The 22,436-nt window shown below is 33.0% G+C and overlaps 1 protein-coding gene across 3 annotated transcripts in view; it reads right to left on the bottom strand.

Moving 5' to 3' along the window:
• LOC145276880 (ubiquitin-conjugating enzyme E2 R2-like) overlaps nt 1–22,436 on the bottom strand; it is a 168,986-nt gene that overhangs the window by 60,885 nt on the left and 85,665 nt on the right. For all 3 annotated transcript variants that reach the window (XM_080128305.1, XM_080128302.1, XM_080128304.1), the window contains exon 3: nt 13,107–13,204. In XM_080128305.1, coding sequence (XP_079984431.1) covers nt 13,107–13,204 — 98 coding nt within the window. The remainder of the gene's footprint in view (nt 1–13,106; nt 13,205–22,436) is intronic.

The following is a 22,436-nucleotide window of genomic DNA, read 5'->3' as shown; positions in this document are numbered from 1 at the left end:
TTCAGTTCAATTTTGGTTTTACACTGCAAAACACTTCATATGGTGTTTTGCCCAATCTTCTATTGAACAATCTATTTCTGCTATATACTGCTGCCATTAGAGCGTACATCCATCAACTATGGGCTAATTTTGATTTGATAAGTAGACATCTTGCCATCTCGAAAAGGGTCCGCCATACTCTTTCAGCGGCACTGATTTCTCGTGTTTAATAGGATGGTTAATGAATAGAAACCTGAATAATTGTCAACAAAATTCAATGCCTACCTTAAATTATTTCTTCCCATCAGGCTTATCGGGCCTGCCAAGTCACAGTGCACAAGTGAGAGAATTTTTGTGGCCTTTTTGTTTGGTGTTTTGCTTATATATCTTGCGATTTTTTCCTGTGCACACAAACATCAGAATTTGGGAGATCGCCTGACGGTATTATTTTCATGCCTTAGACTACAGTTGATAATTTTTTAATACCAGCTGTATTGCAGTGTCCCAGAATTTTTTGTAAGTTTTCCAAGTGATGACAGGCAGTTTTTGAGGGAACCATACTGTTTAAAGAATAAAGTCGGCCATTTTCTTTTATGTCAAATGCATTGGGTATATCAATTTTGACTTGTTTTGGCCAAACTTTATATTCGTGCCTTGTTTAATGGCCACCTGTACGGAAAATATGTCTTGCTTAAATGTAGGTATGAAAAGAGCATTTTTAAGAATACTGTTACAAATTTTGCCATTATTATTTTTTAGTGATATTTTAGCATCACGTCTTTTATTTGACTACCGTTGGCCAGTTTGATAAAATGACTAAATTAGAGCTTGAATCCAAATTAATAAAATCAGATTCCTTGGTGATAATGTGTACTGTAGAGCCACAGTCTACAAGAAGATTTTTATCGTTTGTCATATTGTCAAAGTTACATGTGAATAGAAGTGTATGTTCTTCCTCAAAGTTCAATGTTTTTGATGAAGTCCATTTTGAGCTTTTATATCAGCATTGGAAACTTTTGTGGTTGGATTGTCTACAAGTATAGCAAATAATTTTATCCTTTTTCTTTTGGGGAAAACCTTGCGGTAAGATGTATAATTTTGTGGTGTTGGTTTTCGAGAAGCATTTTTGAACTTCATGAAATATCATGAAGTTAGAGTTATTTTCCACAAGCATCCGATTCATCTCTTCATAACTACGCAATGCCACTTTAAATTCACTGAAAAGTTATGGGTTTGTCTTTTTGCGTTATAACAGTTGTAAATGGATTAAAATTGGCTGTAAGTCCCTTGAGCATCATTGATATTAACAGGCTATCGCTTATTTCACCCGAGAGTTTTAAGGCATTGACAGTAATAGTTTCATCTTAGTTACGTTTTAGAGACATTAGTTCTGTATATGGAGATATAATTTTCATTTTCCCTTTTGATAAATAATCCTCTAATATGTTCAATGCTTTTCATCCATCATCCAAGGCATCTCTTGTAATCAGAACCAGACTTCTATCGTCTAAGCATTGAATCAGTTCTGCAAAAACAGTTGCATTCTTTTTGAGAAATTTGAGGTCGTTAGGATTCTTTGGTGGAGATTGTAGTTTTCGTATCCTTAAATACCCCAGAAATTTCACCTGCCACAATTTGAATTTAAATTCTGATCCGTCAAAGCAAAAATGATGACTGTTAAGTGTTAAGACATTATGTTGAACAAAGATGACAGCAGTAAATCAAATCAGCAAAGAATCAATGTCGTCACGATTTCGAGTGTTAAGTAATTCCTAGTAACAAAGATGGCGGTGAAGAATCAATGCAGTTCCGATCTTGAGTCGTTTCAAGACAGAGGCCGACGGCAAACTGAGCTGGATCCAAAATTCGACATTTTTTTTTAGAACATTTGAAGCTTCTGATTGGTTGATTGTTATAACTGATTATAAAAACCGAAGTCAAAATCATTGGAGTCATACCCTCAGTAATAGTCAAAAACATTTCAAAAAGAAAGCTTATTTTCTTGTCTTTTCAACCATATAAATTTTTTAAAAATTTGACTAGAAATATGCAAGAAATTGCAAGTTGAACAAAGTCCATTATGCCAGACTGCTTTAATAATTATATATTCTGATAATGGAATAGCTCTAATTAAACTAACTAAACATGTAAGAACATTTTATATTCATATTTTCAATTAAAAAAATCGTTCTGGAATAAAAATAAAAAATAAAAATTTTTAAAATGTTTGTTTACAGCCGTTGCTGCTTTTGCATCAAAAGTCAATAGAAACAATTCTTTCTTTTTCTGGATATCATGATTTTAAACTGCTATGTACCACAAGATAAAACATACAATTATACTTTTCATGGATAAAAACAATAAAAATATTGTTTTATTTACTAGTGAGTGTCTGAAGAAATTTTTTTTCCAAATTTTCAATACTCGTCATGTTGGAGTTTTTTTTAACACAAAATAACGAGTGGACACAAGTATTTCGGACACCCCAAACTACTAAGTAACATCTCTTGTTAGTTTTAAAATTTAATGACAAACTTTTTAATACATATGCGGTACAAGCATTTACCAATCACATACGGGTCCTTACAAGCCTTACCGAAAACACTGTTTTATGAGATATTCACATTTTTATCGCTTTATTTGCTTAAAACTCTTGAAATATATAGTGTACATTCTTATTAATTCACTTGAAAGTATATTAATTTCTGAACAAAACTGGTATTTTGAAGACTTAAAGTTCTTTGATTTTTAAAATATGACTATTGTAGCAGAATTCCTTTGAAATTTGTGATCATCCAAAGCGTTTTAATGAAATTTTCAGTATTAATTAACTAGGTATGTGCAAAATGAATAGCAGATGCTCAAAATGTATAAATGTTTTGACACCTCCCTTTACTTAAAAATTTGAAGTATTTATCAAATAATGATAACGGAATATAATGAACTAATTATTTTTATTTGAATCTTAGTGGAAATGTTGTTTAAGCAGAAAATACCTTTACTAAAGTTATGGTTTTCAGTAGTAAAAAAATAAATTTATTTTTGCTTTTTATGAAAATAAATTATCGTAAATTCTAAGAATAAAAAAAATTAAATTTCGCTCCGTTGTAATTTTTTTTTTAAATTGTGCCCCCCCCCCCACGAATATAATCAAAAGAATAACAGTGCTTCTACGCTTTATTTGCGAAATTGGAGACACCATTTTATTTAACGCACCTTCTGTGCAAATCGTGGTTAGACTATAGCCGAAGCATGAAATAAATAACAAAAAATTTAAACTGTAGAATGATTGCCATTAAAACAATAAATAAATAAAAAAGCGACCCACTTCCCCGTTATAAAAAGAAAAATAATTTGTTGACCTATCAAAGTTGCTTTAATTCAGAATAATGTTTCCAATTATTTATTTGTTTGAAAAAAACTATTTTATAAAAATATGTTGCTTTCATTACCAAATTGTTTTATTAAAATAATTTTATGCAAACTTTTGAATTATTCTTTTTCCAATTATATTTTGATAAAGTAAAAAAAAAAAAAAAACTAATGTATAAAAATCCAATGTTTCATTACGAAATTTTTTTAATAAATTTTTTACGCAAATTTCTCACTAAATGTTTGCCCAATTATATTTTGATAAATTATTATACAATACATGTTTTGGTTTTGTTTCGGTTTTCAAATGGCGCTCGCACAGTTTAAACCCTGTGACTGAATATGTCATGTGATTTTCTATTTGTAATAAACGAAAATATTGCATGGAAAACTTGCCCGTTTTCATTAATGAAATCGAAAAATTTTCAATTAAACGGGTCTCGGAATAGACACCCCAAACCTCCCCATGTTAAGAATGGCTGTCTGACCCGGAAACCTATAGAAGTTGACATGTGGAATGCGGAAGATGAATTTGCCGTAAAGTAATAATGTACCAGCATATCATTCTATGCAGAAATTCCTAAGCTCCTTTCACAGTAAGTAATTTAGGTGACTGAAATAGGAATTTGAAGATTAAGGACAAAACATAATTACCCCACTGGAAGTAAGTGTTTGTACACTTGAGGGACAAAAATGAGAAATTTTTTCATGGCCAGCTTACCAATTCAGTTAAAATTTGAGGTAAAGAAATCCAATGTAAAAATCCATTCAGAGATAAAATATTAGTTGTCTTGGTGTAATTCCAAGATAATTAGTAAAGTCCTAAGATATTGAAAACACCTTGTTTGTGTTAATAGCATTGGTAGTGAATTTAAATTTGCTGTGAGTTATATTGTAACAATGTTTACAATCGCAAAGAAATCGGAAAAAGGGGAACATGAAAGAAACGAAAGCATACAAAACGCAGTAAACCAGAACTGAGGTTTTTAGAGATGCATAAAGAAATGCATTGTTTACATTTTTAAATGTGATAGTTTTCGATGCGAGTCGGTAAATATTTTAAAGCACTCATAAATTGATTTGTCACTAATCAAGATTGATTTGTTCATAATCGCTCTACGTGAAAATGACAGTTTACATTTTGTAATGCGATAACGGGAAAATTATTATTTAACTCTGAAATCAGAAAAACGGAAACAGGAAAAGAAAGCATAGAACGAAACGAAACTAAAGGAAAAGGAAAGATAATATATGGTAATGAAAAAAAGTAGAAAAGAAAAGGGATCTCCAAGAAAATGCAAGAATCATTTTTTTTTTCCTAGTGTAATAATGTTTTGAAATAAATTGTAAATAAGCAATGTATAATTAGACGTGGTGCGTTTCCCGCAAAAGGAAGCATTACCGGTTTTGTATGCAACTGCAAAACCCAAAATCGGTGTGCGTTCGTATTAGTTCCTCGTGAACGCTGAAGCGGCGGTGTAAATGGGTTGCAGGGAAAGGAGGAATTAAATAGAGAGAAAAGATTTCACAACTTCCATTGATTCTTAGGTTTTGGCAGTGAACTCTCACCAGAAAAAATATAGGAATGTACGATCATCGAGCAAGTGTAGAGGTAATAGGCCTATAGCACACCTCAGATAATGTGCTGCAGTTTGTGCATATTACATTTGCATGAAATGTCTTGAGTTTTAATCCTATTAAGGTCAAACTCAGAGGGGAAAAATGACCATTTTATTTATATAGAGATTCTTGTAAAGTTTCACTATTATTTATTTTAGTTTGCATATTTAAAAGTAATTTCATGTTCAAAATCCAAGCCATAACATTTTCAAAAGCCAATAATTATGAACCACTAACTGTAACTTTAAAAAACAAACACTCCCTTAATCCTACCTCTAATTCTAGGTACAAGTGGCAAGTCTCCTCCTAAAACCTTCTTTCGCCCTAACAATAACAAAGTTCAAGTGGCAGACTTCCCACACATCAAAATTCCTGTGTCCACTACATAGAAGTCTTTAAAAAAAAAAATCCTTCCTTAAAAATGCACATGATTTAGCTCTCAAAAATAAACTGGTTAACTGTCCTAAAACGCTAGAATGACCTTGACATGGATTATATTACATTAAATTTGTGAAATTTGCTCCCATTCTAAAATCTTAAATTATTTTTGTTTTATTTCTGTCAAATCTTCAGGATGTTTACACATAATTTCCCTTAGCTCTATCACTGACCCAAAGTCAGAGTGGTAAGCCTCCCCATCCTCCCATAATTGCACAAAGATCCTCTTAAAACTACACATAATAGCCTGGAAAAAAAACAAAAAACACACAGGATTTATCTCCCATAACAAAAAGGTTAACTGCCCAAAAACGCTAGAATGACCCAAAATGAATCATTTTACATTAAATTCTAAAATAATTTTTGTTTACCATTCATTAAAGATTTTCAGGGTGTTCACATGTAATCTATATATCTATAAAAGTGAACGTGTCTGTCTGTCTGTCTGTGTACATTTCCCTACGCAATAACTGTCAATTTTTAGTCTATAGACTCGAAATTTGAAATACCGGGTACTGAGATTTGGGAAAATCGATGTGATGGGTGTCAACCAGAAATTTGGCTGTTAAGGGGTCAAATTTCAACGATTTGACCTTTAAGAACTCTACCAAACTCCTCCGACAATTTTGGGTCTAGACACTTGAAATTTTAGATATAGGTTTCTTGAACCTGGATCTAACTTAATAAAGTGATTTGAGCCCGAAACTATAAATTTTAAGGGGTCATAATAGGGGTCAAATTTAAAAAAAAATTGACGTCTGCGGTCTATACCAAATTACTCACACAATTTCTGGTCTAAACATTTGAAATTTTACATAAAGTGTATTCAGAGATAGGGCAAGCTTTTTTATCAGTTTGGGTCGAAAATTTTTAGTTACCAATATATAAATGTATGTATGTATGTATGTATGTATGTCTGTTTGCATGTCTGCCTTAAACTTTCAATAGAGGCGACGGATTTTTTCAAGATCAGTATCGTTTTAAAGTTCGATATTTCATACGACAAATATCGAAAAATTGTCTAAAAATATTAATATCTTCCCCTTCAACTAGGCACTTTTCTACAGGGGGGGGGTCACTTTTTTCGCCGATATTTTTGAAAGTTATATCTCCTTTATATTATCTAGCCTTAATTTTTAAAAATGTCGCTTCCGGTTTGGCGGTGGTCGTAACAGCATAAACGTTAGGTTTTACTCCGTTCTTTTCCTCCTTTGCGGTACGGGTTCGAGCCTGCCTTCCTACTACCACTTTTTTTTTTTTTTTTGCTCAGCATACACATCCAAACACCCGGGCAACGCCGGGCGCCCATGCTAGTTGCCTAAAAAGGTAGAATCATATTTTGGAAAAGTGGTCAGATGGGGGGAAGGGAGAGGGAAATGGTGTTAATCCACAAAAATACCAAAGAAATATTGCAATATATTCATTTTTTAAATAGGTCTTACCTTTTGATTTCAGTTTTTTTTATACATAAAATGCATTGCAGTTCAGTTCTTTTCTTTTAATGAATACATGCTACTTTTAAGAAATTGCAGCATATTTATGTGCATTTACTGTAGATGATTTAAAAACTATTAATTTGAGATTTTCCGTAGCATGTTCAGATTCCTTGCACAAAAATATATGGCAAATTTCATTGTTTAATCTTGTGTTTTAACAAGGACATAACATTTTTACTGAAAAAAAAGTGTAAAATATGTGACAAAACGGATATGGTTTTTAAGAGGGAAAAATATCTAAAGGTGCAAGGCACAAAAATAATCATAACTTCCTTTATTTTAATCGGATTTAAAAAATTTAAAAAGATTCTATGTATGCTATTATTAAAATATTTTAAGCCATTTAAATTTTTTCATGAGTATTGCTAATTTAGAAACCCATTCTTAGCATGGAGATAAAGTGTTTTGTAACTATTCTTTACTTTCACCTAACAATTGAATAAAAAAAAAAATTATAATTATATTATACTAACTTCAATTTGTGATTGAAGGTTAAGAGTGATATCTACTAATATCAAAGTGATCAGCATTTTCAAGTGAGTTATAGCCATTTGTCACACAATGTAATCAAGAATAGATACAGAAGTGGAGCTAGCTGATTCAACAGTTATGGAAAGTGAAAATCTGTGAAAGACGAGCAGATATAGACAAACTATGCTGTTATCAGCTGTGTTTGTATAGCTCGAGAAATGGTGTCCACTACTACAGCGGACATAAAAATAAAATTAAAAAAAACAAAAAAAAAACGCCAAATACATATATTTGTGTGTTAGTATCTATAGAAAGTGTTGCATCTATACTGTCAGAGATATAGTCGAGCAAGATATGTCCAGAGTTAAAAGAGAAATATAACTAATGCAGTGTTGAAGGTTAGTCTAAAGCCTATGAAGGCCTGATCATCTGATTCTGGATTTTGCTAGTTATGGGGAGTATTTTACGAATATAGATGCAAAAAGAAATTTGAACATTTTTAAAGGTTTGATAAAGGAATAGACATCAGTGATCACTAGAATATTCACTTTATCGTAATTTACAAAAAATGTAAAAAAATAAATTAGCCTCTAAGAGTCATTGTCAATCTGGGAAGGTGATTATGTTGCAAATAAGACAAAAAAAAAAAAAAAAAAAAACTTAAAAGAATCTTTTTTGGAATTAAAAAAGAATTTTCTAATTCCAACCCCAAAAGTTTTGATTTTTCCAGTTCTGGATTCCGATTAATCATTCTAACACTACTTATAAATGCTATATCATCAAAACTTCATATCTTAAAAGTTCATGTGTCCTTGGTAACTGAATCTGATTTTGTAGCACAAGCAGTCATGTGGACAGTGTAATCTCGCTGTTGAGCATCATAGGAAAGCTCTTTGATTGTATGGTTCTAAAATGACTCTAGAAGCTTGCTGACAGGGTGTATACAGAGTTGCAATCTGGTTTCAGAGGTAAATGTTCCATGGTCAACAGCTCCAGGAGAAATGTAGGGAGCAAAAGCAGCATAGAATTTATTGACGTCACCAAAGCCTTCAAGTTTGTGAGCAGAGATAGCCTGTTCAAGGTACTGGACAGGATTGGATGCCCAGAGAGGCTCCTGAGCAAGTCATTTCATGCATGTATGAAGGACATTCAGGTTATTCGAACACCATCACTGCCTTTTGACGTCAGGAGTGGCATGTATTAGAGCTGTGTGCTCGCCCCGACCCTTTTTGGCAACTATTTTGCTGTTATGCTCAACTAGGCCTTTGGTGACCTCTACAGAGGAAATCATCCTCCACATTCAAACAGTAAACTCTACAACATTGCCAGATGGAAGATAGCAGGATCATAAAAGACTTCCTCTATGGAGAATTGATAATCAGCAAGAGAAAAAGCAGTCACCTTTAGCTTCAAAGACACATGTAAAAGAGATATGAAAGAGGTCGGCATAGACTTTGGAAGCTGGACGGCACTTGCTGATCAACGTGATCTATAGAACCACCAGATCACCAGTGGCTTCAATAGAGGCGAGGATAAACTCCATGTCATGGCAGGAGAAAAGAGCCTGATGCAAAGAATGACTATGCTGCCAGCCTCTCCTCTTCAGGGCATCAGACATGATTAATGGATGCCAATGAGTCATGTGGAAATGAATTCCATAGAGAAGTAGGAGATATTGTTCACATTTTGATGAAAACATGAAAAATATTTAAATATTTCAATATAATTAAAGCTATATGAACAGATAAATCCAATGAGGCAGAATAAGTTTAGATATTCAAATGAAATGAGATTTTCTTCCTTATTATAAAACTTGTCCTCTATATTGACTTAAGAAACATGAAAAATGTCATTTTACCAAGTTAGTTAACTACCAGAAGACTAACCATATCAATCTTTATGAATCCTATAATTGAACACCATATTTTTTTTATACATATTAAAAATAAGTTAAAATTAGTAGAGCAGAAAGACATCACAGTATCATCACTTGTTGATGAAATTAATTTAAAACCTTATAATTGGCACTCCTTTACATATTTATTAAACAGGCAAAGAAAATCATTTCCAATAGTTTGCAATCAAAATAATAAACAAATTTTACTTTTTTAAAATGCATGAAACTGATGTTTAATGCATAAATAACACTATTTTGGGATTTTTTTTTTTTAAATTAATCTTGAATAAAGTTCAGTTTCAGTGTAAATGGGATAGTGTCCCTTTTTAAATGCAATTTTTACAGTTTTCTAAAACTTTTTTAAAAAGTTATTAACAGTCCGATTTTTCATGTCTCAAAGTGATGTAATTTTTACTCAAACGGACCTGTCATGAACACACTCAATTACTACTAGGTTTGTAAACATAAGATGCAAATTCAAACTACTCTTCTCAACTACATTGTGCATTATCCCCTTTTTATTTGATTTATTATCATTATTTTTGAAATTAATGCATTACTTTGGCAAAAAACAGGATTGGAATTCAGTTTTATTTTACGAATACTGACAGTTCCCCATCACAACCACATTTAATCTTTACTTTTATATAAAAGGGACTTTGTGTGAATGAGAGTTTGTTCACTATGGACTCTGAAACATCTAGATCGATTTTTTTTTAAATTTCATACAAAGGTATTTGACATGTCTGGAAATGTTCATATCTAGGTTTGTTATCAGAATGCATCTGATAAGTATCAAGAATCGATAATCGAAAAGATCCGATTAAAGGAAGTCTGATTTTGACCAAAGTTAATACTTTATACAATCTAACATCACAAGTGCATTTAAGTTTTATCACTGTACAAGCAGAAAGGCCCAGCCTATAAAATCAACTATAGATGTTTTTAAAAGACAGAAGCACATTCGAAATGAATGTTTCTTTGTAGAGCACAATCGAACTATGATACTTGACTTTTGCATTTGAAACTTTAAGTGAAGCCATTATTTACAGATAATTTTATAAAATCAACAGTAGATTCTCTACAGTGCAATGGAGACTACAATGTATTGTCAACTAAGTTTCTGTGAAAAGGCATGTGAAGTTTTTCTCAGGCTTCTCCCAGTATACTGCCGGGGAGTTCTAACTAGAGCAGTCAATCAATTAATTTCATTTAAAAAAAAAAAAAAAAAAAAAAAAAAAAAAAAAAAAAGAAGCTATTTCACCGATTTTGATAGCAAAGTATAGGAGAGTGAAACATTTGTTGATTCTCATTCAATCCCGGTCAACATTAGGTCTCTCTGCTAATTTTATCATAAATTTGATATAAAACTAGTGGGACTCATGTCCTGGTGTTGTCCAGAAAAAAATGAAAGAAAACAAGAATTGCAATCCCCAAAATACTAAAGATATAAAAAATATTTGTCAATTGTACTGTGTTATTAGATTGAGAAGAAAGTCCTTGCAGAATTTTTAATTTGGATTTTAAATGATGTATTTTCAAATAAGTTTTCATAATACCCTTACTTTATATAACATTTTAAAGAGCATTTTTCGTTCTATCTAATCATATAAATTACAATTGTTTTAAAACAACTCTCTCCTTTTCAGAATGTTGAATACAAGACAAAAATAAAAAGAAAAAAAAAGACATTTGCATAATTTTATTATTTCAATTCAAGCTAGGCCAAAAAGCTACTGAAACAGCTCGCGATAACAAAGTTTGGCCCAGGAACCATGACGAGAATTTTGATGATAAGTGTAGTGGTCAGCCATTGGATGTTAACAACGATCAATTAAGAGCCTTAGTCGAAGCCAATCCATGCACAATTGTTCAAGAACTTGCTTCTGTATTAGACATAACATATACAACAATTTCCAACCACTTGAAAGAGATTGGAAAGACAAAAAATTTGATAAATGGCTGCCTCACAAATTGAACAACAACCAAAAGAAATGCCATTATGAAGTGTCATCCTCCCTTATTTTTACGCAACAAAAATAACCCATTTCTTGACCGGACTGTGACCTGCGATGAAAAGCGGGTTCTTTACGACAATTGTTAACGTTCAGTGGTTAGATGCTGATGAAGCTCCGCAACACTTCCCAAAGCCAGAGTTGAAGAAGTACTGTTAATTAGAAACTTTGACAACAACACTCAGCATTAGTCAACAGAAAAGGCCTAATTCTCCTTCACGGCAATGACTTACCACATGTTGTGCAACTGATCCTGCAGAAGTTGAATGAATTGGGCTACAAAACTGCCTCATCTGCCATACTCTCTAGACCTCTCATCTACCGACTACCACTTTTTAAGTATCTCAACAACATTCTGTGTGAAAAATGCTTAAAAAAACCTAAGTGATATCAAAAACGCCTTCATCACCACCAGAATGCGAGATTTTTATGTCACTGGCATAAATACAAAAGTATGTTGATTCTGATGGTGTTTATTTCAATCAATAAATTTTTGCTTGAGCCGAGATATGTTCATCTGAATTTAAAAGTTAAAATCTGCAAGAACTTTGTCAAACTGATGTATGAAAATTAAAACAATCACTGTATTAGAAAACAAAATGAATAGTTAATTAAAGAGATGGCCTTTTGCAAAGCAATATAAAGCTTAGGTAACTTTACAATTGTATACAAATTATCATTATACTAGAAAGCTATTGTGGATATGAATTTGGTATTTAATCCCACTGTTAATGTGATACTTGGACAAATTATATAAATACTGAGACATCCTTTCCATTACAGGTTCAACAAAATTTGTAAAAATAAAAATGTCATCAGATAGAAAAAGGAGAAAAATAATAAATTCATAAAATAAACTTTTTTAAATATCAAATTAAAAATTTAATTTTTAACTCCACTTTTGATCAATTTCTTATAAACATTTGCCAATTTTTGTTAATCCTAACTGAATCTGATTTTTAAAATTTACGTTATGAAGTGTATGAAGAGTTATGAAGTGTATAAGCTCTGGATATAATTTAAAAAAATTTCTTCTGTTATCTAAATCTCAGTCATCTGAGTCTCAGTATGACCGCTAAAATATTTTGTCATCTGTACCGAACCAGCATGAACCTGGTACTGTTAGAAAAAGCATCTCTCGGAGATATAATATTGAAAAATAAGAAGTCATCAATTATTTCATGTAGAAATGTTGTTTTGTTTGAAGGGGGAGGGGAGCCAGGTAAAAATCTCGGTTTCAATACCGTTTGTTAATCATGCATGTGCAAATTATTGGTTCGTTCTATTATTTTAAAAAGATAAATTTGCAACATAACATCGGTGGCGTCTTGATCCAATCGATAGAGTGTTCGCTTACACGTGCCCACCATGATGCATTTTTTATTTTGTCTATCTCCATTTTTGCTTACAAATTTTGCTTTCCATTCTGGGTGATGGCACCCCAGTCCCGTTTTTTTTTTTTTTTTTTTAAATTGATTATAATATATATGAAATCTCCATAAATTAAAATATCATATTTAGCCCATATTTTACGTACGGTAACAATGGAAGATTTGGTAAATAGTGAATTCATGCTACATCTTTAAAATAGTTTATAGATATGAAAACTGTATTATTGTAAACAGTCAATACTAAATTATATTAGAATGATGTTGTTAAACAGATCCTCTAAGTATCAATAAAATTCAACTATTCTTCTCAACTAAAGTATTATTTTCACATAAAAAGCAAAATAACCACAAAATTGTAAATGTTTATGATGAAATGAAAACTAATATATTTGAGAAGATGAGCAACAAACAAAATTTCATCACTTACCTAACATTCTGTGTTGGATTCCATCGTTCAGAAGGTAATTCACCACTTTGTGGATCATCAACAGGTGGATGTAATATTGATATACAGACATCTCCATTCTAAGAAAAAAAGTGACATTTTTTAATTCTCACCCAATACATTCATGTTTTTATATTCATGTAAATAACATTTGTTTTCATGTGATTACACTTTCCCATTAGAATGGTTTCACATGAAAAGAACAAAAAAAGGGTTAAAGTAGATAGGAATTTTTTTTTTTTTTTTTTTTTAATCACATCACAAGTTCCTGACGAAACAATTTTTTTCTTTTAAAGAAAAGTATCAAATTTGTAAAAACCATCTTGAATCGGTTGACAAGGAGAGAAAAACTATCATTATATTACAATAGAAAAATGCAAGCATGAAAAGTAATATGGTTAAGCTTAAACATGGAAAAGTAAAGGATTAGTTGTTAAAACTGGAAAAGAAAAGGACAAGATATTCTAGTAAACAATATAAATTTATAACTAAAAATATTGCATCAAAAACTGATTATATAATGTTATACATTGAATTTTAAAAAAATTCTTATAATGCTGCAATATTTTAAGTTATAAATTTATTTTTACTAGAATATCTTGTCATTTTCTTTTCCAGTTTCAACTAGTCCTTTACTTTTCCATGTTTAAGCTTAACCATATTACTTTTCATGCTCACATTTTTCTATTGTAATCCATGATTTTTCCAGGCTTCCAATAAATTCACTTCTTTGTTTAATTTCAGTCTTGTTTTTTTGCCCTCGTAATGTAATAATGTACAGCACTCTTCCATTTTCAATAATCTCCCTTTCACTAGTGAATTAGTAGCAACAGTAGTCACTGAAGCGATGTGATTGCTATGGAAACCAATCATATAAAACGTTGATCACCTTATATTTTTTTTACGATTTTGGACACCAGAAAATTCATCATAATTTGGGTTTTTCTGAACAAATATTGAAAAAATGTTTTCACAATATAGCTGAGAAGGTAATCTATAAACTGTAATAATTGTTTGAAATTAGGTTGAAAAATGAGTGAGCGGTTAAACTTTAAAGCAGTTCTAAATGACTAAAACTGCCACTTAACCAGTAGTGTTTGAATGATACTTCCTAATGATATTATTTGGTGATTTGTAGTTTGTGTATAGAATTTTCATATTACTTATTAGAGATGTACCAATTAGCAAATTAGTCAATTACTGATTAACCAGCAAATTTTGTTATTACAAATGATACTAATATTAGTTAAATTATATTGTTGACAAAAACAAGTTAACCCCCTTTTCTGCTTGCCAGTGAAAATTTGTTAAAATGACATGCATCGTCTACACCATATTATCAAATAACAGGTGCTGTTAACATGTAAACTGTTACAACTGCACTGAATTTGAAGCAAATAAATGTAAGCATATGGAAAATTTCCCTCCTTTCTTTTCCTATAGAATTATCATCATTATTTTGTACTTTAAATCACTGTGAAAGGAAATTATTAATTCATCTTGCAGTTTTCATGTTAAGGAATTGTACAGTAAATTGTGACGATGTGTGAACCGAAAATAAAGCATTCTTCAGTCATACACTTGTTTCACATTCTTGGACTTTTGCTACGATTACATATTTTTATTTTTCTGGCTTAGATAATGTATATTTTATTGAGATAAATTACTAATTAGATATCAGACATAAGTAATTTAAATGCATAAAAAATTAACTAAATAGTAACAACAATTTTCAATCATTACGGTAAACGGTTTCTGCTGGAAGTATTTTGATGTCAATCCCAAGAATAAGAATACAGCTGCCTGCAAGTTATGTCAAGCCATTGCTTCAAATCAGCAAAAACTTTTACGACTAATATGTTAAGCCATCTTAAAAATGTTTATCCAGAAGAAGCAAAAGTTGCAGATAAGAAAAAGGAAACAAAATGAATGTTCAGGGACATACATTCCAAGAACAAATGGTAGCAACTCTAAGCTTCCAGCAAAACACCAAATTACTATAGAATCAATATTGGCCAAGAAGAAAATTTGGGATATTAATGACCACAGGTCACAAGAAATTCATTATCATCAGATAATGAATCTCTTGTGACCTCTCAAGAAATGATTGCTGCTGATATTCAACCATATTCTGTAACATCTGATATTAGATTTAAAAGGCTTATTGCAAAACTTTGTCCAAATTACAGTATTCCATCAAAAATGTACTTCACTGAAAAAATAATTTCCAATATATTTACAAAAGTAAAAACAAAAATACAATAATCGCTTGATGAAAGTAGCAGTATTTGTTAGTCTGCAAACATTTGGACAGCTACAACAGATAATGCTCCCTTTCTGAGTTTGACAGGTCATTAGCTTGAACATTCCCTGGTACACAAACAGGTAAAGAATAGATGAATAATTGCACTGTCAAAGGAAATTATTAATTCATCTTACAGTTTTCATGTTAAGGAATTGTACAGTAAATTGTGCCGATGTGTGAACCGAAAATAAAGCATTCTTCAGTCATACACTTGTTTCACATTCTTGGACTTTTGCTACGATTACATATTTTTATTTTTCTGGCTTAGATAATGTATATTTTATTGAGATAAATTACTAATTAGATATCAGACACAATTTAAATATATAAAAAAAATTAACTATTGACAACAACTTTTAACCATTATGGCAACCAGTTCCTACCGGAAGTATTTTAATGTCAATTCCAAGAATAATAATACAGCTGCCTGCAAGTTATATCAAGCCATCATATCATAAACATATACTAATTTCAAAATCACATCACAAACACTATTAAACGATATGGATCTGGAATATTACATACCTAATCAGTACATATTGTATAGGAGAATAATTGCTTAAATAAACACAAGGCCAAACGACATTTCTTTTAACAAAACAACAAAAGGTTTATTTAGAAAAGGCGAGATTGTATCTCAGACTGGAGAGAAAGAAAGAAAGTATAAATGTCTGTTTTAAAGTCTCGTCTGCCATCAGACTGCAGTGGGAGGAGTGAGTGAGAGAGGTCTGTATAGGTGGCTTGCTGGCGTCCCTCTGTCGATCGCAGCTGAGATTCCAAAGGGCTAAAAATAGTTCTTAAGGGGACAGCTCAAGTCAGTGCGGCCAAATCACTTTGGCACCGGGCATTGATCCGCTTACAGTAAATAGTTTGTTAACTGCTACAGTAGAATGTTATTCAAATGTCAGCTATTTACAGCATATGTACTTCAATAATATCCTCAAGAAAATAGAATTTTATGTAGTGTTTTTCACTTTGTTTATGTTGGCGATGTAATTAAACGTATATGTTCAATATCAATTTAACTTTAATAAAAGACAGAGCTGTATGTTATCAACGATAGGGTTCTTTACTTGACTACATTCATGCCAGTTTTTTTTTTTTTTTTTTTTTTTTTAACTTCCTTAGTCTGTCAAGTAAGTGATTTTATTAGTATTTCTTTGCGATTCTGTTGAATTCTGTGCTTGGCAATGATCACATTCGTCCATTTGAGGTGGTTCCTTCAACTCCTTCCCCAGTCAAACACATACAGAGAAAAAAAACTTCAGTTGTCCTTCTCCACTGCTTGTGGCACAAATCACTTGTTTTGCATTGTTTATGTTGGTTAGGTGAAAGTACAGACTACTTACAAAAAAAAAAAAAAAAAAACTCCTCCACATGTTAAGAAATGGGTTTCCAAAATGTTTGTTGCATAAGTACTATTGTTTTAACATCTTTATTCTATTTTTATATTGACTTTGTTCAAGTTAATGCTGTGACTGTTTACAAATGATTTATTTCTGGTTTGTGCGGACCGTTTTGCTTTACGTTGAATGCCCAGATGGTCAATATTTACCAGTTTTAAAATAAACTAACTTGGCCGTTTTTCAGGATAACAGAATATTTTTTAACTGATAAACATTAATCCCAATGGACTTTTTCATGCCATATATTAGAGATATATATTTATAATGGACTTTTTCATGCTATATATTAGAGATATATATTTATTTATTCACACAAACCAGAATTTTTTAATAAGAGATTTGTTCATTTTTCCAGATGAGAATTTGGGATGCTATTTTTTTTTTACAACTTTTTTTTTTCATATATATATATATATATATATATATATATATATATATATATATATATATATATAAAAAACAACCTCATTTTTCCCTCTGATTTTGACCTTAATAGGATTAAAAATCAAGACATTTCATGCAAATGTAATAGGCACAAACTGCAGCACATTATCTGAGGTGCGTTATAGGCCTATTACCTCTACACGTCCTTGATAATCGTATATTTTTTCTGCTGAGAGTTCACTGCCAAAATCGGTTAGAATCAATGGAAGTTGTAAATCTTTTCTCTCTAATAAATTCTTCCTTCCCCCGCCACCACGTACACCGTTGTGGGATCGTTCACAAGGGAAGTATGACGAAACACTGGTTTGGGTTTTCTTTACTTCATAGTTGCTTAAAAAAACTGGAATGGAATTTTGACATCCCTTTTCATTCTATGCTTTCTACTGGGTGAAATGCACCATGGACTTAACCGATTCGAAGGGGTATTTATGCCATTTTTTCTCGCTTTATTTTGTTTTGTAGTTGATTAAAAAAACTGGAATGGAATTTTAACGTTCAATTTCTACGCACCATTGGACTTAAGCGAATCAAAAAATGCCATTTTTTTCTCCCACTTTTCGCTGTGTTTTTTTGTTTTTGTTTTTCAAAACACATTCATTTTTTCCCTGACTTTTGCTTTTTGTTTTTCCGGTTTGTTCACTGTTTTTTTTTTTTAATTTTGTTTTGGTTTTGCCGATTTTTTACAGAAGTTTAACAGTTTTCTTTTTTAATATTTAACCAGGGTTATTACTCCGCTTATTCTTTACTTTACCCCCCCCCTACACACACACCTCCAAATAACCGGGCAATGCCAGGTACGCCCACTAGTTTAAAGAATAAAACGCAACTTTGAGCAAATAAAATGTTGGTAAATGTTACCTTTAACTACCATGCAACACAGAACTGTAGTTTGGTTCTTAATGTCTTTGGATCCACTAAGAACGAATATGACATTTAAATCTGCCATAAATTCATAGTTTTGCTGATATGAAACACTGTCTTTTTCCTTTGTAATAATGTTATGATCTTACGTTATGGTGGCCATCATGTTTAGCTTATTGGACAAACCAACATGGCAACGATAACGTTATTATATAGGAAAAATATGTCTTTATATCAGCAAAACTATAAATTTATGAGGGATTTAAATGTCATTTGCTCTTAATACACAAGAAAACCTATAAACAATACAACTAGAGTTCTTTGTTGGGTTGAAGTTAAAGGTAACATTTACCATTTTTTTTTACCAACTACTTTATTTAATGTAACAAAGTTTTATAATAATAATAAAGTAGTTGCATCTCTTTTTTACAATTCCTCAGATGTTTTGCTTAATATAAATTAGATTCTTTTGTTATCAATGCTGTTACATTAAATAAGTAGTTGGAAAATTTGTTTTTTAAAGTTGTGTTTTATATAAAAATAAGTAGTCAAAAAAAATAAATAAATAAAAAAATGAATGAATGTATTAGTAAAATGGAGTTATTCCCCAAAGTGACCTAATATACAAAAGCCCTTGTAAGCAATCAGTGTTAATTTGGAATATGTGCTGCAAAAAAAAAAAAAATTCCTGTCTTTCCTCTCTTACTTTCCCTCTCTGTTCTACTCTAACCAAGTATGCTGACCTGTTCCACAAACCCCAAAATCCTCAACATGAAATATCTCAAAAAAAGAAAACACGAATAAACCTAGAACCCCATCCTCCTACGTAGACCCCTACTACTATGTCTCCTTCTCCAACATCAGGGGTCTACGTTCTAATCTTCCAGAGGTTTAAACCCAATCACAGGAGACAAAACCTGACATTCTTTCTAAGCAAAACTGTAATAGGGCCGACCACCTCCCTAGATGAGTTCATAATTAAAGGATACTTTAACTTAACATCTAAATCTGACCCCCAAGATCGCCATGGGCATGGAATATGTGCCTACATTAAAGATGGCTTCCCATGTGGCAGGGATATCTCCAGAGAAAACCCTAATCTACCTTATACGTGCTTCCGAGTTGCACTTGCTTACACCACCGCATTTATATTTGCCCTCTATCGCCCCCACAACAGCGGAGTTACTGTCTTTAAGAGTATATCAGAAAAAAATTGACAACATCCTGTCTGCTCATCCCTCGGCTAATATTCACATTTGCGGTGACTTCAATGTCCATAAAGTGGAATGGTTGATCATGATTTTACCATTGCCTATGACCTCACTCAGATAGTCCGCGAGCCCACTCGTGTGCCCGATACTACCGGTCAGTACGCAAGCCTTCTAGACCTTTTTCTATCCACTTCCCCTGAACTATGCTCATGTTCCGTTCTATCTCCTCTGGGATCCTCTGACCACTGCGTCGTATCAGTTAAGATAAAAATGAAATATAAATCTACAGACGTACCTCTCCACCGTACTATATACCGATACTCTATGACAGACTGGAATAGCTTCCGTACATTTATATCTGATCTACCTCTCCATTCCATGTTTAAAAAAGATGTGTTCTCTATAGTATCAGACCTGACCGAATGGTTACTTGTAGGCATAGACCAATTTATACCATCCAAAAAATTCCAACAAAAACCTAACAGCCAGCCATGGTTCTCCCCTGAATGTGCTGCTGCCATCGCACACAGAAATCACTTTTTCCGTAGCTACCAACGTAATAGATGCACGGAGACTAAAGCTGCTTTCAGGAACGCCAGCAACCACTGTAAAAGAGTAATAAAAAATGCAAGAGAACTATATGCTCAATCCGTTAAATCCAAAGTAGCTGAGCAGCGGCTTGGTTCCCACCAGTTCTGGCAAATAGCAAATAGGATCCTGAACAGAAACGTGCGTTCTATCCCAACCATTATCAATGGACCTGAGGTCATCGACAGCATCCGACGAGGCCAAACTATTTGCAAAAACTTTGCAGCAAATTCTATCCTGTGTGACGAAGGCCATCAACTCCCCATATTCCCTCCTATAACAGACAACACACTATGCAACATATAAATATATCTGTCCGTGAGGTCGCCAAGCTAATCAAGAACCTTGATTCCAGTAAAGCAACTGGTCCCGACGGTATTCCAATTAGAGTGTTAAAAAAATTACAACCAGAACTTGCCCCCATACTTACCAAACTGTTTAAGCGTTGCCTTAAGGAGAAGTGCTTCCCAAAACCCTGGAAAACCTCATCAGTATGCCCTGTATTTAAGAATTCAGGTGAAAAGTCATCTCCCTCTCAATACAGACCAATAAGTCTCCTGTGTGTAATGAGTAAGTTGCTGGAATCCACAATAGAGAAGTAGTCAACCACCTCAGCAGAAATAACCTTCTTAGCGACATGCAATATGGTTTCCGTTCTGCAAGATCTACAGCAGATGTGCTAACGGTTATATCTCATAGGATTAGCGAATCTCTCGACAAAGGCTTCATTTCTAGGGCAATTGCTCTCGACATATCAAAGGCCTGGCATAAAGGCCTACTAGACAAGATTTCCAGCTACGGTATAACTGGAAATGTTTTCTCGATCATTAAATCATTTCTCTCAGATAGGCTCATAAGAGTAGTGGTTGATGGGCAGAAATCAGAGGCCCACAGTATTAATGCTGGAGTCCCTCAGGGATCCATTCTCGGCCCAACTCTTTTCCTGATCTATATCAATGATCTCCCAAAACACATACTAAAATCTTTCGTTGACATCTATGCTGATGACACTACCATCTATGGCAACATATCAAAGGCCGTAAATGATGATGTTCTCTCTGATTCTCTCTCCTCTGATCTTGAGCGTGTGGTACAGTGGGGAAAGAGGTGTCTGGTTACCTTTAATGCATCTAAGACCAAGCTCCTATCTCTACATCATAAACGCTCTGATCCTCATCTGGCATCAATTGGAAATGGATGGCTCTCGTCTAGGGGAGGCCCCAGGTTTTGATAAGCTCCTGGGTTTGACCTTTACTCCTGATCTTAAATGGAACACATACATCAAGTCTGTGGCCAAGGTCGCTGGGAAAATGGTGGGATCGTTCTACCACTCCAGAAGATATCTCACTAATGATGCAATTCTCTATCTATATAAAAGCCAAGTACGTCCAAAGATGGAGTACTGCTGCCACATCTGGGTGTGAGCTGCTAAAAACAGCCTATCCTGCCTTGACAGAGTACAAAATAGACTTTGTGGCTTAGTGGGGGCTGCCCTTTTCTCTACCCTGCAACCTCTTTCCCACAGAAGAGACGTAGCAAGCCTGTCGTTGTTCTATCGTTATTTCCATGGCAAGTGCTCATCTGAGCTCCATTCTCTGGTCCCCACCTCGCCAATCTTTTTCAAAAAAACACCCGACTAGCTGAAACCACCGTCAATAATTTTCCCCACTCCCTATCTGTGCCGAAATCAAAACATAGATTCCATGAACAAAGCTTCTTTCTTAGAACTGCACGCCTGTGGAACTCTGTTTCGCTTGCCTGTTTCCCTCCCGACTTCAACCTGGATGTCTTCAAGTCCAACACAAACAAATTCCTGATGACCCCCCCCCCAAGTAATGACACCTTACCAATTCTCCAATACTATTGCTACACTATCCCTTTGATTACTGTACACATAATAACCCTTATCCCTGAGTGGCCATTGGGCCTTGATAAGTGGTGCACTCCATGTAAAAAAAAAAAAAAAAAAGAATGTTTTTTCTTTGTTTTTATTTAAATAAAACTCATTTTTTTTCGTTTGCGTTTAATTTCCATTACTACATAATAATTCTGTCAAGCGACTGTCATCAGTCATCATTTTTTTGTAAACATTACTAGGAATTATTCAATTTTAAAATTTTCACCATTTTAATTTTATGATAAACTAGCATTGCCCAGTTGAAACATAAAAAATTAAGCTACGGTTGTTGTTGCTGGCCAATCCCCAACATGCTAATGTTAAGAACAGATTTCGGAATAAACACTCCTAACCTCCTCATATTAAAAACGTCATATGGAATAGACATGACCAACCTTGCCATGGTAAAAACGGCTTTTGGAATAGACACCATTTTTTATGAGGGGGTGGGGGCTGTCCAAGTATTTGCCTCATGTTCAATTTTGATATATGTTGTCAGCATACCCACCCACAAAGCAAAAAAAAAAAAAAAAATTGGAGGTGGGTGGCAGTGTCGTGCAGAGAGAAGTACACTTTTTTATTGTGCATATGCAGAAGAGC

This window comes from Euprymna scolopes, chromosome 5 (assembly GCF_053919585.1).
Source record: "Euprymna scolopes isolate OS-2025 chromosome 5, ASM5391958v1, whole genome shotgun sequence".
NCBI lineage: Eukaryota > Metazoa > Mollusca > Cephalopoda > Sepiida > Sepiolidae > Euprymna > Euprymna scolopes.
This window is presented reverse-complemented; position numbering and strand designations above follow the sequence as displayed.